Consider the following 16,136-nt stretch of genomic DNA (forward strand, 5'->3'; position numbering starts at 1 on the left):
GTGATACTGAACTGGAACCTTCTCCCTAAACAATGCTCCTGGGACATTTGGTGCATAGTCTCCAGCTGGAGGAGGTACAGAAGCTCTTTGTCCTGATCCTGCAGCTTTTCTGTAACTTTGAAGCTGTTTTATGTTAAAATGTTGAAACAAACTAGAGGATGGGGCTGCCAGCCAGTGAAGAATAGAATCTTCTGCTTCCTGCCCTGAGAGCATCAGACAGTCCTCCCCCGCACTCCTGTCGAAAACAACTGGATAACTGGAGAAAATGCTCAAATGGCCTTGGGGAGCAGGCAGCGCTGGAGGAGAGGGAGGAAATGAGGTGAGTTATACGGTGGGTCAGATGGTAAAGAGTTTGCCTGCAATGCAGGAGATCTGGGTTAGTTCCCTGGGTTGGGATGATCCCCTGGAGAAGGAAATAGCAACCCACTCCAGTATTCTTGCCTGGAGAATTCCATGGACAGAGGAGCCTGGCGGGCTACAGTCCATGGGGTTGCAAAGAGTTAGACGTGAATGAGCGACTTTCTTTTCTTATTCTCTCCTTGTGCCAGGAAGGTAAAATCCAAACAGGCACAAAGAAGGGAAGCCCAAGCAGAGCTCAGTAAGCTCCCTGAGTTAGAGAGTCAGAGATGGAAACTTCCAGAGGTCAAGACAACCAGAACTGACAGCACAGAGCAAGCAGGCAGGGGGAAAGCAGATGAAGAGCTCTGCATGGGGTTCCCTGAGTCTTTGGCTAAATACAAATTGTACACGCATGGGGGGAAATGCTGTGGGGCAGATGGAAACACTTCCAGGGAAGGAACAATTACTGCAGAGCTGAATAGTTCCCCAAACTCAGAAGCATGAGGAATTGTATTTTATTGCCATCAGCCAAAGTGAAGAGATTTCATTGAATGCATTGAATTCATTGAGATTTCATTGAATGCAGGGTGTTGGGTAGAGAGTCCAGACATGCCGCACCTTACAAGTGGGTTAAATTGGTCATTGAGGAAAGGCTAGACCAACCTTGAAAGAGCTTCAAAACAAGTCTTAAAAGATCAAAGTGATCTGCAAGTAAACTACTAATAACTGCTTCCCGTAAAAATTCCAGCACTCTTTATTAGGTGTTCTTTAAAGCCCCTTTCCATCTTGAAAGTCCATGATTTTTTATGCTAACCAGCTGATCTTTTTTAGTTTTAGCTTTATTGAAGTATAATTGACATATATAAAGTGTACACTGTGTTGATTTGATATATGTATACCTCATGAGAACATCATTCCCCATCTAGTTAATTAACACATCCATCACCTCACATAATTATCTTTTTTCTTTCCTTTCTTTTTTGGTTAAAGGTCTACTCTCCTAGCAAATTTGTTGTAGCTGTGTAAGGACGCGGTAATTCTTCATTGCCGCCACTGGGTGGCACTTCCAGTTTTTAAATCCCCTGCCTGACGGCAGATTTGAAATTCTCTTCCTTGTGGCTCCAGGAGTTGGTAATGGACAGGGAGGCCTGGCGTGCTGCAGTCCATGGGGTTGCAAAGAGTTGGACACGACTAAGCGACTTTTTCACTTTTAAACCCATGTTCGAGTTTGTCTTGTATAGAAGAGAGTATTGGTAACTAAAAGCTTGTAATATCTCGTTGTCTCCTGAAACCCTGGCATGTGGGAGGAGAAGTCTGAAGCTGACTCACCTGGAACATTAGTGAGGGGGTCCGCACACTGTCCCTCCTCCTAGGCTCCTGACTCACCTGCCTTCTCCCCTCTGAAGGGCGCATAGGGCTGGAGACGCCCTGAGCAAGTTCCACACAGCATAGACCCTCATCTTTAAAGTTAGGGTCACAAGATCCGCCTTCGTGGTATACTCCAAACGTGGGACACCCCAAAATATCTTATTTCTAAAATAGAGATCCCCAGGCTCCATCTCCAGGAATCCTGATTCTGGTTAGGGTGAGGGTATTTCCCAGGCTACTGGGAAGACTAAATGAGACTCCACAGAATTTTGGGGAAATCCAGTGAGACCGTATATGGAAAGTTCCTAGTGCCACATGCAGCACAGAGTAAGTGCTTGCCGATCTGGAGCTTTAATTGTTTTTACCACCAGGGGTTAGCAGCCCAGGTGCCCGTGACTGTGTCTGTATATAGTAGATACCAGTGTGTGCGTGTGTGCTTATTTGCTCCGTCGTGTCCGACTCTTTGTGACCCTATGGACTGTAGCCTGCCAGGCTCCTCTGTCCGTGGGATTCCCCAGGCAAGAATACTGGAGTGAGTTACCCTTCCTTTCCCCAGGGGATATTCCCATCCCAGGGATTGAAGCTGGGTCTCCTGCATTGCAGGAAGCTTCTTTACCATCTGAGCCACCAAGAAATCCCAGATGCCCAGTAAATACTGTCAAATGAATGAAAAAAAAAAAACTTTCCAGGCAGACCCCGGGGATGGAGGCTCCAGAGCCCACCTGCAGGAATGAAGGAAACAATATGACCACCTGTCCCACCAGCACCCCTATTCTGCCCACTGAGTCTCCAGTGACCCTGGATTGCACATGCATTCTGGAGATGCGAGGGGAGGCGGGATGGGGGTGGGGGTGGGGGTGGGTGGGTAGAGGGAGTCTGTCCTGAGAAGACAGCAGCCTGGGGGAGTATGCCCAGAGCCCTAAAGCCAGGCGAGGACACGGCTCTGCACCCTGACCCCCAGGGCTTCCTGGGAGAGAGCCTCTGCTCCCCGTGTCACATGCATTACATCTGTGACAAGATCCTCTATGAGCTTCCCCAATGGCTAGTGGTAAAGAATTTGCCTGCAATGCAGGAGACATGGGAGATGCAGGTTTGATCCCTGGGTCGGGAAGATCCCCTGGAGAAGGAAATGGCAGCCCACTCCAGTACTCTTGCCTGGAGAATCCCATGGACAGAGGAGCCTGGTGGGCTGCAGTCCATGGGGTCACAAAGAGTCGGACACGACTGAGCGACTAAGCATGTGCGCATGCCCTTCTATAACTAGAGGGCTCCGGTCGCCTGGGGAATGAGGAAACCGTGGGCACAGCCCAGCAGCGGGCACCCTGGGCGGTCAGTTGGGATGCAGCAGCAGAAACTCAGGGTGGCGGGTGGGCCAGCCGTGCTCCCAGCTGCTCACCAGCTGGTTGGAGCCACTTCAGTGTCTGAATCTCCTTCCCTTGGGCAGAGCAGTTCTGTTTGTCCTCCTAAACCTCAGAGCTTCCAAGAACTAAATCTGAAACCCCTGAGGCATGAACTGTCCCAGCGATGTGCCAACAGGAAGCCTCTGCTGCCATCCAGAGAAGGAGTAAGTAGGAGGCCCACCCTCCCAGAGGGTTCCCACCAACCAGCCTGGTGACTCAGGGAACCATTTGCCATGTGGTTCCCCATGGCCTCCAGCAGGGGGCAGCCTGTCTGAGAAATTGGGGGCCATGCTCTCCCAACCGGGTGCAGGCTTTCTTAGGTATGCTTCCAGATGTCAAAAAAGAAGGATACGGAAGGACAGGGAAGCCTGGCGTGCTGCAGTCCATGCCGTTGCAAAGAGTCAGACACGACTGAGTGACTGAGCTGAACTGAACTGAACAAAACACCCAGAACTCAGTGGTGTTCGTAAAGTGAAAGTTGCTTAGTCCTATTCGACTCTGTGACCCCACGGACTATACAGTCCCTGGGATTCTCCAGGACCGAACACTGGAATGGGTAGCCGTTCCCTTCTCCAGGGGATCTTCCCCACCCAGGGATCGAACCCAGGTCTCCCACATTGCAGGTGGATTCTTTACCAGTTGAGCCACAAAGGAAGCCCAAGAATACTGGAGTGGATAGCCTATCCCTTCTCCAGCAGATCTTCCCAACGTATGAATCTTTTACCAACTGAGCTACCAGGGAAGCCCTGTTGTTTCTACCACAATTCCCAAAGACACAGTGATGGAAAACGGCCACCACCAGTATATTGTATTCACGGACCCTCTGGGTCAGGAGCTGGGCATGGGGCAGTGGCCCTTCTCTGTTCCAGGAAACCTGGGACCTCCCCAGGAGCGACCCTGGTGACTGGGGTCAGAAGACCTGGGTCCCGGAGCCCACTCCCTAGATGACTTCTTTGCTCACGTGTGTGGCATGTGGGATGGACTGGCTCCTCTGGGCCCGTGGACCATAGTCCCACCAGGGGCGTCTCTGGCCTGGCAACCTCAGAGTAAGCAGGCATCCTGCCCGGTGACTCAGGGTGGCAAGAACAAGTGTTCCCAGAAGGCAAGGAGGAAACAGAGAGGCCTTTCTTCATCTAGCCTCAGAAGTGATGTTGCATCACTTCCACCATACTCTCCCTCTCTCTTTTTGGCCGTGCTGGGTCTTCACTGCTGCTCTTGGGCTTTCTCTAGTTACAGCTCCCAAGCTCCAGAGCACGAGCTCAGGGGTGGTGGCACACAGGCTGAGGTGCCCCGAGGCATGTGGAATCATCCCAGACCAGGGACAGAATCTGTCCTCTGCACTGGTCCATCAGGGGAGCCCTTCCACCGTATTTCCAGTCACACGGGCCCATCCAAGTTCAAGGGGTGGGGACACAGACCTCTCAGTGGGAGGGATATCAAATCATTTGTGGCCATGTTTCCAAACCACCACAGACACAGATGCAAAAAATTACAAAACCTGAGTACCCGTCGTGAGGGTATTGCTTGATGAAATTTTCCACCATGAACCACTGGTATTGTTACCAGCGAGATCAGGAAATAAAAGTGTCTGAAAGCCCTCCTGTGTTCCCTCCCAGTCACTCCCCCCACCCTCATCCCCGATTTCTGACACTGCACGTTACTTTTGCTTGACTTGAACTGAATTGTATACTTCAAAATGGTTGATTGTGTGTTTTGTGAATTTTACCTTGCGTGCATGCTCAGTCGCTTCAGTTGTGTCCGACCCTTTGTGACCCTCTGGACTGCAGCCCACGAGGGCCCTCTGTCCCTGGGATTCTCCAGGCAAGAACACTGCAGTGGGCTGCCATGCCCTCCTCCAGGGGATCTTCTGACCTAGGGATCGAACTCGTGTCTCTTAAGTCTCCTGCATTGGCAGACAGCTTCTTTACTGCTAGGCCACCTGGGAAGCTCAAATTTTACCTTAACTTTTTTTACAAAGGGCACACAGTCCAGATGTACCAGCCAACATTATATCCGAAGGATCTCACCTCAGATGTTGCTTATGCAAGTCTTCTTGTTATGCATAACTTGATCAATCACTGAAGCATGACTACTAAATAAGCTAATGATGTCAGAAATTTAAAAAAAAAGCATCGGTGAATATAGCAGCTCATTGACTAAACTGAATAATGTTCAAAGTGGGCCCTCATTGATGAAATGAAAAGTACTGTTTTTTTAAGATATGTGGGTTGCTTTAAAATAGGTTAACCCCCCACCTACCTCCATACTGCAAAGGACATGAGAATCCGCCAAAATTTCTAACCTGCCCCTAAGGCTTGATTTTTATTAGCCAGCTTTCAGCCACTGATGTAGGAGGGCTTCTGGTTGTTTGATGATGGTCATAAGTAAGGCAAGGAATCTGGTCTCTAGAGTGTGTGCCGGCCTCTGGTGAAGGCTTTGGTTGGATTTTCTAAAAGGTGGTCAAGAGCTGGGATTTGAGACTTCATCAGATTTATAGAATAGGCTGTCTGAGCTAGGCTATGTCTGCTTTCTGGGGATGTTGGTTTAATAAATATCTTTTTTTTTTTTTTTTTACTTGCCTTGATGCTTAGGGGCTTCCTTGATAGCTCAGTTGGTAAAGAATCTGCCTGCAATGCAGGAGACCCCAGTTTGATTACTGGGCTGTGAAGATCCACTGGAGAAGGGATAGGCTACCCACTCCAGTATTCTTGGGCTTCCCTTGTGGCTCAGCTGGTAAAGAATCTGCCTGCAGTGCGGGAGACCTGGGTTTGACCCCTGGGTGGGGAAGATCCCCTGGAGAAGGGAAAGGCTACCCATCCCAGTATTCTGGCCTAGAGAATTCCATAAACTAGTCCATGGGGTCACAAGAGTTGGACACGACTGAGTGACTTTCACTTTGAAGCTTGAGGAATACTAGTTCCCTGATCAGGGATCGAACCCTCGCCCTTGGCAGTGAAAGCGCAGAATCCTACCCACTGGGCTGCCAGGCAATTCCCATAATAAATAATTTTATGTTTAGGAGAATTTGGTCTGGGGCTGGCTTTCCTTATAACGTGATAACAAGAATGTGGGGGAGTAAACACCCCCCTAAACTTCTTTGACCAATACACTAACCAACCAAGTAAAGGCTGAGTTTTACCGGGTCAAACCGGTTTAGGTAAGTTTGCTCATACCCTTGACCAAGTTTTCATCAGTTTGTTTTTCTTTTTAACCACTGCTCTGTAGGAGTGCCCAGTGAGGTTCTGGATACTTTGTTGCATTTGTTGATATCTTCTTCCCTTTACATGTTAAACCTTCCATTACTTTTCCTTGCAATGTTGTTGTTCCGTCACTAAGTCTGTCCGACTCTTTGCAACCCCATGGACTGCTGCCTGCCAGGCTCCTCTGTCCTCCACTATCTCCTGAAATTTGCTCAGATCTGTGTCCTTTGAGTCAGTGATGCTGTCTAACCATTTCATCCTCTGCTGCCCTTTTCTTTTGCTCTCAGTCTTTCCTAGCATTAGGGTCTGTTCCAAAGAGTTGACTTTTCTGACTCTTTTGTGATCCCATGGACTGTAGCCCACCAGGCTCCTCTGTCCATGGGATTTCCCAGGCAAGAATACTAGAGTGGGCTGTCATTTCCTCCTCCAGGGGATCTTCCTGATCCAGAGATCCAACCAGAGTCTCCTGCATTGTGGGTGGATTCTTTACCACTGAGCCACTAGGGAAGCCCTGTAATGGTACAAAGAAACATGCCTAACTCAAGGACCCATTAAACATGCAACATAGAGTGATTATCGTTTTCACTATAACAGAGTATGGAGAGTTTGGTTTGGATGCTTTCATCTCCTTACTCCTTGGAAGGAAAGTTATGACCAACCTAGATAGCATATTCAAAAGCAGAGACATTACTTTGCCAACAAAGGTTCATCTAGTCAAGGCTATGGTTTTTCCTGTGGTCATGTATGGATGTGAGAGTTGGACTGTGAAGAAGGCTGAGCGCCAAAGAATTGATGCTTTTGAACTGTGGTGTTGGAGAAGACTCTTGAGAGTCCCTTGGACTGCAAGGAGATCCAACCAGTCCATTCTGAAGGAGATCAGCCCTGGGATTTCTTTGGAAGGAATGATGCTAAAGCTGAAACTCCAGTCCTTTGGCCACCTCATTCAAAGTGTTGACTCATTGGAAAAGACTCTGATGCTGGAAGGGATTGGAGGCAGGAGGAGAAGGGGGCAACAGAGGATGAGATGGCTGGATGGCATCACTGACTCGATGGACGTGAGTCTGAGTGAACTCCGGGAGTTGGTGATGGACAGGGAGGTCTGGCGTGCTGCGATTCATGGGGTCGCAAAGAGTCGGACACGACTGAGCAACTGATCTGATCTGATCTGATCTTCCACGTTGCAATTAAATTTCAGGAAACTATCACTTAGGAGTTTTGGTGTAGTAACAAAGAAAAATGATAACCACAATTATCTGAAAAGATGAAACAAACACTCCCCCCTTTTCCATTTATACATCCAAATTTTCCATTTATACATCCACATTCCCAGCTATGGTTTTTCCAGTAGTGAAAGCTATGGTCAAAGCTGTGGTTTTTCCAGTAGTCATGTATGGATGTGAGAATTGAACCATAAAGAAAGCTGAGTGCCGAAGAATTGATGCTTTTTGCACTGTGGTGTTGGAGAAGACTCTTGAGAGTCCCTTGGACTGCAAGGAAATCAAACCAGTCAATCCTAAAGGAAATTAGTCCTGAATATTCATTGGAAGGACTGATGCTGAAGATGAAGCTCCAATACATTGGCTGTCACCTGATATGAAGAACCCACTCACTGGAAAAGACCCTGATGCTGGGAAAGATTGAAGGCAAAAGGAGAAGGGGACGACAGAGGACAAGATGGTTTGATGGCATCACCAACTCGATCGACATGAGTTTGAGCAAATTCCGGGAGATGGTGAAGGACAGGGAAGCCTGGCGTGCTGCAGTCCATGGGGTTGCAAAGAGTCAGACACGACTGAGCGACTGAACTGAACTGACATTCCCAGTGGTCTTCGGAAGCTTGGATTTTCTTCACAGATTTCAAAGAAAGCACAAATCACAGCAATCTAATGCAGAAACAGATGTGATATCCAAGTCTACTGTTAAGGCAGAGATGAAAGACGTGTGTGTGTGTGTGTGTGTGTGTGTGTGTGTGTGTGTGTGTGTGAAAGGCATGCAGAAATGTAAAACAATGTTGGTCTTCTCGCTTATACTATTTATGTTAATAGGTAATAGCTTATTGTTGTCATTTTAAAAAGAACAGATTTGTTGAGATATAATTCACATGCACAGACTTCACCCCTTTGAAGTGTACAATTCAATGGTTTTTATTATATTCATGGAGTTGTACAGTCATCATCACTATCTAATTTTAGAATATTTTCAATGTAATGAGGGATGGCATGAAGAGACTTAGGAAGAGCACACGACACTGACAGTTACTTCTTTGGGAAGGACAAAACCTTTTGCTCTAAAACAAATCAAAGGCCTGAGATTTTGTCTTGTTAAAGAGGTTGATAATGCCAAGGTGCACAGGACTGAATGCCTCCAGAGATGGAAGCAGACCCAGGTTTCTGCTCACTTGGAAGCATTTTTCCCTTTCTGCACTTGGGTTCATTCTGACTTCCTAGGAACTTGCAGGTCCATGCTTCCCAGAGGGCTGAGAGACTGGTGCCAACCCATCCAGGCTGAAGGGCATACATGTTCTTGTCTGAATGCCACAGAGCCACAAGAGACTCAAGCCTGCAGGGGTTTTTAGAGGGAGGACTGGCAAATTGTATTTTCCTAAGATGGTCACAGCGGAGGCTTCCCTGGGGTCCAGTGCCTAAGACTCCCTGCTCCCAATGCATGGGACCTGGGTTCAGTCCCTGGACAGCGGATCCTGTATCCTGCAACTAAATATCCCGAGGGCCACAGCAAAGATCGAAGACCCTGAGTGTCATGACTAAGACTTGGTATAGGCAAATAAATATTTTTTTTTTTTTTTACGAAAAGAGAACAAAATGAGGATTTTAAAAAATCAATAGATTTTTAAAAATGAAGACAGATGATCACAATGACACATATCCCATCTCACATACTATTTTTAGATGATTTTATCATGCCTCCATTGAGGGGTGGAGATTTTATTTATTTATGTATTTATTTTTGGCTGTGCTGGGTCTTCATTGCAGTGCTTTTCTTTAGTGGCGAGTAGGGGCTACGCTCTAGCTGCAGTGCATGGACTTTTCTTGGCCGTGGCTTTTCTTATTGCGAAGCACGGGCTCTAGGGCTTGTGGGCTTCAGCAGTTGTGGCCTGTGAACTCAGTATTTGTGGTTCCCAGGCTCTAGAGCACGGCTCACTAGTTGTGGCACACGGGTTTCGTTGCTCTGCAGCATGTGGGATCTTCCCAGACCAGGGGGTCGAACCTGTATCCTCTGCATTTGCAGGCAGATTCTTACCCACTGGACCACCATCCGGGGAAGCCCGAGGGCTGGAGATGTATGTCCTCTCCCCTTCATGACTGTTCTGACCAATAGAGTCGAGCTGTGTCATTTTAGACCCTATTCATAAGAGGCGATGAAGCTTCTACCTCCCTCTCTCTTCTTTGCAAGCCCGTCCTGGGAACCCAGCGACCATGCTGGGAGGAAGCCCAGGCCATACATAGGTGTTCTAGCCAAGCATCAGCCAGCGTCAGTCCATACCTGGGAGAGAATAAGTCTTCAGATGGATTCTCCTCTCCAGCCTCCGAGCTACCCCGCCTTGCACCAGGTGGGTCAGAGGAGGGACTTCCCCATGAAGGTCTGTCCAAAGTGAAGATTTGTGAGCAAAGTAAATGTGTTGTTTGGGCCTTAGGTTTGGGGATGGTTTGTTACATAGCAATAGGGAACTGAAAAGAAGTCCTGGAGGTAAAACACGTTTGATTTCCCCTGTGAAATGCAAAGGGGATTCTCTGATGGCTCAGACGGTAAAGAATCTGCCTGCAATGCAGGTTCAATCCCTGGGTCGGGAAGATCCCCTGGAGAAGGGAATGGCAACCCCTTCCAGTATTTTTGCCTGGAGAATTCCATGGACAGAAGAAAGGTAAAATCTCCTGTACCCATCCCCCAGGAATGTTGGTGAAATAATCACGGGATGACACAGGCAAAATAGTCTCGGCTGCTCTACAGCTAACATAGCTCCCTTCTGGTACTGTTCCAATGCAAGCAATCATATTTGTTTTCTGGTTATAGCAGTTCTGTGTGGTCATTGTAGAAAATTCAGAGAAGTGAGAATTAAAATAGTTGATGGAAATGGTTGGACTCCTAGCGTTTACAACAGTTAATAATTTGATCCTGGGCTTCTCTGGTGGCTCAGTGGTAAAGAATCCACCTGCCAATGCAGGAGACATGGGTCTGACCCCTGGTCTGGGACGATCCCACATGCCATGGAGCAACTAAGCCGGTGCACCATAGCTACTGAGCCTGTGCCCTAGAGCCTGGAAGCTGAAACCACTGAGTCCATGGGCCACAACTCCTGAAGCCCTCGCACACTATAGCCTGTGCTCCACAGCAAGGGACGTCACCGCAGCGAGAAGCCGGAGCACCACAGTTAGCGAGTAGCCGCCACTTGCCACAACTACACAACTAGAGAAAAGCCCACGAATCGACGAAGGGCGAGCACAGCTGATCAATAAATATAATTATTTTTAAAAATAATAATTTGGCCCCTTTCTCTTTTTTTTTCCTGTGCATAGAAATGTATTTTACAAAATATGGGTCATATTTGCACAGTACTTTTGATGTGTGTGTGTGTGTGTTAGTAGCTTAGTCGTGTCCGACTCTTTGTGACCCCATGGACTATAATCCACCAGGCTCCTCTGCCCATGGGGATTCTCCAGGCAAGAATACTGGAGTGGGTTGCTATGCCCTCCTCCTCCAGGGGATCTTTGTGAACCAGGGATCAAAACTGTGTCTCTTATGTCTCCTGCATCGGCAAGAAGGGTCTTTACCACTAGTGCCACCTGCGAAGCCCGATAGGGATGTTAAAAAGATTTTATTTGATCACTTTATTTAAAAACTTAATTTTTCCCTAATTAAAAAAATATATATGTATGGGGCTTCCCAGTAGGGATGTCGAAAAGGTTCTCTTTGATCACTTTATTTAAAAATTTAATATTTTCCCTAGTTTTTATATATATATATATATATATATTCAGGAAGATCCCTGGAGGAGAGCATGGCAACTCACTTCAGTATTCTTGCCCACAGCCAGAGGAGCCTGGTGGGCTACAGTCCATGGGGTGGCAAAGAGTCAGACAGGACTGAAGGAATAAGCACACAGGCCTCTCCAGATGCTCAGAATCCCTGCCAGGACTCCCTTGGGCCCTACACACCCCAGTGCCAAAGGCTGGTCCTGGATCTCAGGTGCCCACAGCCAGCAGTGGGGACAGGCCCTGGGCAGCAGCCCCCAGGCAGTCAGAACAAAGTCAGGGCAGAGTCAGAACAGAGTCCTCAGGGGCAGAGCGGTGTTTACAAGATTTTTCTCAAGGCTTGGCTGACGTAACAGCCATCCACATCAGCCTTCCTTGGGGAGTGACGATTCTTTTTTTTTAACCGTGGTGTTAAAATGCTGACTTATTGCTTTATTTTCAAGCTTCTTTTTTACTTTCTTGCATCTCACAGGAAAAGTCAGAGTCCCCAAAGTGGCGCTGGTGTCTTACCACAAGAGAGCCAGGAGTCCGTCTCGGCCTGCTTGCCTGGTTTTTTTTTTTTTTTTTTCCTGTTTGCTTATTTGTTTTTAGTATTTTTAGTATGTTTTGGAAACATGTCTTTAGAGTGAGTGTTTAAAAGTCAGCTCGCCCTTCCCCGCGCTCCCTGAGGGCGCCTCCCTCTCCCAGACCTCGCGACCAGTGGCGGCGGGGATGCCACCCGCAGTCCTGGGGGCGCGCGGGTGTCACTCGGGGGCGCTCAGCTCCCCCACCCCCAGTCTGTCACCGGCCACGAGCGCCGGCAGTCGGGGCACTTCTAGGGGACGAGAAAGGAACCGCCAAAACGGTAGTGAAACTTTCGCCCGCTGCCGTTCCCAGAGGACCCCAGGGCCCCCGGGTCCCCGGGAGCGGGCGGAAAGCTCAGGGTTGATCCGAGGGTCCGCGCTCCATCCCTGGAAGCGCTCGGCCGGTCGACATCCCCGGGACAGGCGGGCACCTGTGGCCTCCGGGGCGGGCGGTCCCCGAGCCACAGCTCCTCCTTAAAGCCGCGGCTCCGCCCCGCCTGCCCACGGTTCCACCCAACCGCCGGGTCCCCGCCGTCTCGGCAAAGTGTCGCAGAGTCGCCAGCCGCCCAGGAACGCGCTGTCCGCCCAGTCCCTGAGTCTCCGGATCCACCGAGGCCATGGCCAGCGAGGAGCTGGCGAGCAAGCTGCAGCGACGACTGCAGTGGGAGGAAGGCGACAGCGGGCTCCAGCCCGCGCCCGGAGCCGCCCCAGACCCCGAGCCCCAGCCGCAGCCGCCCGCCTGGGCGCCCACCGCCAGAGCCGACGCCGAGCTGAGCGCGCAGCTGAACCGACGGCTGGACATCAACGAGGGCGCGGCGCGGCCCCGACGCTGCAAGGTCTTCCACCCCTACTCAGAGTTCCCGGAGTTCAGCCGCCGCCTCATCAAGGACCTGGAGAGCATGTTCAAACTGTGAGCGCTCCGCGCCTTGCGCCCCCGGGACCCAGGGACCCGAAGCCCCAGAGGGAGGGGTCAGTGGCGCTGGGTCGGTCTCTCAGAACCCCAGGCCCCGTTTGGGGTAGGACGGAGGGGGCCAATGCAGCGGTTTCTTTATCATTTAACCCTAACGCCCCCAAGATCCCGCACGCCCCGAGCGATCCCGGCGCGGTGGTGCTGGGTGATCCAGCCGGGCTGGGACACAGAGGGCAGGAGCTGCGGTTCTCCCTGACCCAGCTCAGAAGTTCGGCTCGGGCAACCCAGCCCGAGTCCTGGGCTCAGGGGTCCAGACGGCGGGTCCCGCCCCCTCCGTCGCCTGGCTCGGAGATTTTGCCCAGCGCGCAACTTCTAGGAAACCGAGACGCGCTGCGCCTCACCTGCCAACTTCATCTCCCGAGGGAGAAATTAGCCTTCTTTGTCCTTTATCTTTTAAAAACAAAGGAGTAAACTTATCCTTGGCTGCCGCGCGGGGTTTGATGTACCCGCGGAGACAGAGAACTGGGGGTTTGTTCAACTCTTCGCAGAAGATCAGTACGTTCCGGGAGCGAGCGCGTTTGGGGAGCCTCCTGGGGGCGTCGCCTTGGCCGTGTTCCCCCTTCTTGCCTCTTGGGCAGGAGGCGCCCGTCGGAGCCGGACACGGCAGCTGGCAACTGGTCCGGCGGGGGCTCATTCCGGTCGTGCCCCTCGGGGGAGCCCCAACCCCGGGCGATGGAGGCAGCGTTGTCTGGCGGCCTGAACTAGTAGTCGGCCTTGTAGTCTGGCAGCTCCATGGGCCTCAGTTTCTTCATCTGGAGAGTGGGGAGAAAAAAATCATCCTGCCTTTTAAGGCCAGAAAGTATTTTGCACACCATAAGCTCCCAACTGAGCTATTAATATTTGTTGGAGAATTGCGCCAAAACCGGGAAATGCCTGGGGGGACCGGAGGCCGCCGGCCAGGTCTTGCTTGGGGCGTTTTAAAAAGCGCTTGGAATGTGTTTGTCCTACCCGCGGAGGTTCTATTTAAAGGCGCTGTGGCCGGCGCTGTGTGGCGGGAGCCTGAGCCCCTTCCTGAGGCCGGACTGTGACCAGCTCCAGCCTTGGCACCGAGGTCGGCAGATTGGTACCCGGAGCCACCGCGTCTCCTCGGCTTCCTCGACACCCTAATTTCCCGGTCCCTCGCTTCCAGGCTTTGTTCTCTGGAGTTAACACCTACTAAGTCGCTTCAGTCATGTCCGACTCTGTGCGACCCCATAGACGGCAGCCCACCAGGCTCCCCGGTCCCTGGGATTCTCCAGGCAAGAACACTGGAGTGGGTTGCCATTTCCTTCTCCAATGCAGGAAAGTGAAAAGTGAAAGTGAAGGCGCTCAGTCGTGTCCGGCTCTTAGCGACCCCATGGACTGCAGCGCACCAGGCTCCTCGGTCCATGGGATTTTCCAGGCAAGAGTACTGGAGTGGGGTGCCATTGCCTTCTCCGGGAGTTAACACCTGGTGGGTCCAATTTGGGCTATTAAGGAGCCCTGGGGATTCCCAGGTGGCGCTAGTGGTAAAGAAGGCATAGAAAAAAGAAAAGAAGTGAAGTGGCTCTGTCCGACTCTTTGCGACCCCATAGACTGTAGCCTACCAGGCTCCTCCATCCATAGGATTTTCCAGGCAAAATTTCTGGAGTGGGTTGCCATTTCCTTCTCCAGGAAAGAAGACATAAGATATGCGGTCTGATCCTGGCGGGGAAGATCTCTGGAGGAGGGCATGGCAACCCACTCCAGTATTCTTGCCAGGAGAATCCCATGGACAGAGGAGCCTGGTGGACTTCGGTCCCTAGGATCACACAGAGTCAGAGACGACTGAAGCGACTTAGCACAGCAAGGGAACCTGAGTCGAGGCAGAAGACTGTGACTGGGGCAGAGACTGAAAAGTGCATGGTTTGTCAGCACCCCTTTGACTTATTTGGGGGTATGCCTTTCCTGGCATACTATTCCCCGACTGACTGCTCCCAGGGCCCAGCAGTCCCTCCCAGTCCAGGTGGCTTTAGAGAGGGCATCACAGGGACTGTCATCTTCCTCTTGCTCGGGGGTCATTCAGATTTCTTTCATTTATTTATTTTTATTATTATTATGTTTTTTCTGTAGAACAGTCTTTGAAAGGCTGTCTGTTTGTTGGCTGCCTAAGAGTAATAAAGGACGTCGACACAATCATGGTTGGATGGCATCGCCGACTCAATGGACATGAGTTTGAGCAAACTCTGGGAGTTGGTGATGGCCAGGGAGGCCTGGCTCGCTGCAGTCCATGGGGTGGCAAAGAGTTGGACTGAACTGAACACAATCAGAGGGGCTTGGGAGATCAAGCAAGGTGGCACCGATGAGGAAACAGATGCTGAAGAAGGTCAAGCTAACGTGCAGGCAGTGTGTGCTCTAGGGGCCTGAAGAGCTGGCAGCCTAGTCAAGTGTGGGACTTCATTGTCCAGAGCTACTGTGTCAGTCACAAGTCTAGATGGGGTTTTCTGCCACTTGCAACCAAAACTGGCAGAGACGGAAAGGGCATTAATGGGCTCAGGAAGTTAAGAAAAAAGGGCTGGTATCAGGTATGGCTGTATCTGGGAGCTCAAATGATGCCCTCAGAGGTTCATGTCTTTTTCTGAAGCCAGCTTCCTCTCTGTGTGGTCCCCATTCTCAGGTGGCTTATCCCTGGTGGTTGCAGTGTGGCCACAGCAGCTCCAGTAAGTCCAGTGGGAAGGGTAACCATAGCAAAGGCCTTATTGTGTGTGTGTCTTTTGTAGCTTTACTATTGTTTCTGGTTGGCTCTGAATCTATTGCTGCGGCCAGAGGAATTCATTGCTCTGATTGGCCGGGCCTGAGCCATGTGCCCCACCCCTGTGGTGACTGGCAGAGGGCTTGGCAGTGGGACTCTTACTGAGGAAGCCAGTGTGTGCACTGTGGTAAAATCACCACCTTCCCGTGAGGGCCGGGTAGCTGCTGTGACTGCCAGGAGCAGGGACCATTGGGAGAATCATGCTTTCCCTGATGGTGGTTTGGAAAGACCCTTCCCTCCCCTGCCAAATCTAGTGCTGTGCTGTGCTTAAGTCGCTTCAGTCGTGTCCGACTCTGCAACCCTATGGACTGTAGTCCTCCAGGCTCCTCTCTCCATGGGATTCTCCAGGCCAGAATACTGGAGTGGGTTGTCATGCCCTTCTCCAGGGGATCTTCCCTACCCAGGGATTGAACCCAGGTCTCCTGCACTGGCAGGTGGGTTCTTTACCGCTAGCATCATTTGGGAAACCCCGCTTAAATCTAGTATCAAGACCAAATTATCCATTTTGAGTTTGGAGAAGGTACAGACAGAGCCCCCCCACCCCACCCATTCCAGGGTC

The 16,136-nt window shown here is 50.7% G+C and overlaps 1 protein-coding gene across 2 annotated transcripts in view; it reads left to right on the top strand.

Annotated features, from left to right (window-relative positions):
• Nucleotides 1-300: 300 nt before the first annotated feature.
• EFHD1 (EF-hand domain family member D1) overlaps nucleotides 301-16,136 on the top strand; it is a 56,187-nt gene continuing 40,351 nt past the window's right edge. The window contains exon 1 of one of the 2 annotated variants that reach the window (XM_070786894.1): nucleotides 301-319. In XM_070786894.1, coding sequence (XP_070642995.1) covers nucleotides 315-319 — 5 coding nt within the window. In that variant the 5' untranslated portion in view covers nucleotides 301-314. Of the gene's footprint in view, nucleotides 320-12,056; nucleotides 12,769-16,136 lie in introns of those variants that run through there. The other variant, XM_019957918.2, reaches the window with a different exon arrangement.

This window comes from Bos indicus, chromosome 3, assembly GCF_029378745.1.
Source record: "Bos indicus isolate NIAB-ARS_2022 breed Sahiwal x Tharparkar chromosome 3, NIAB-ARS_B.indTharparkar_mat_pri_1.0, whole genome shotgun sequence".
Taxonomy (NCBI): domain Eukaryota; kingdom Metazoa; phylum Chordata; class Mammalia; order Artiodactyla; family Bovidae; genus Bos; species Bos indicus.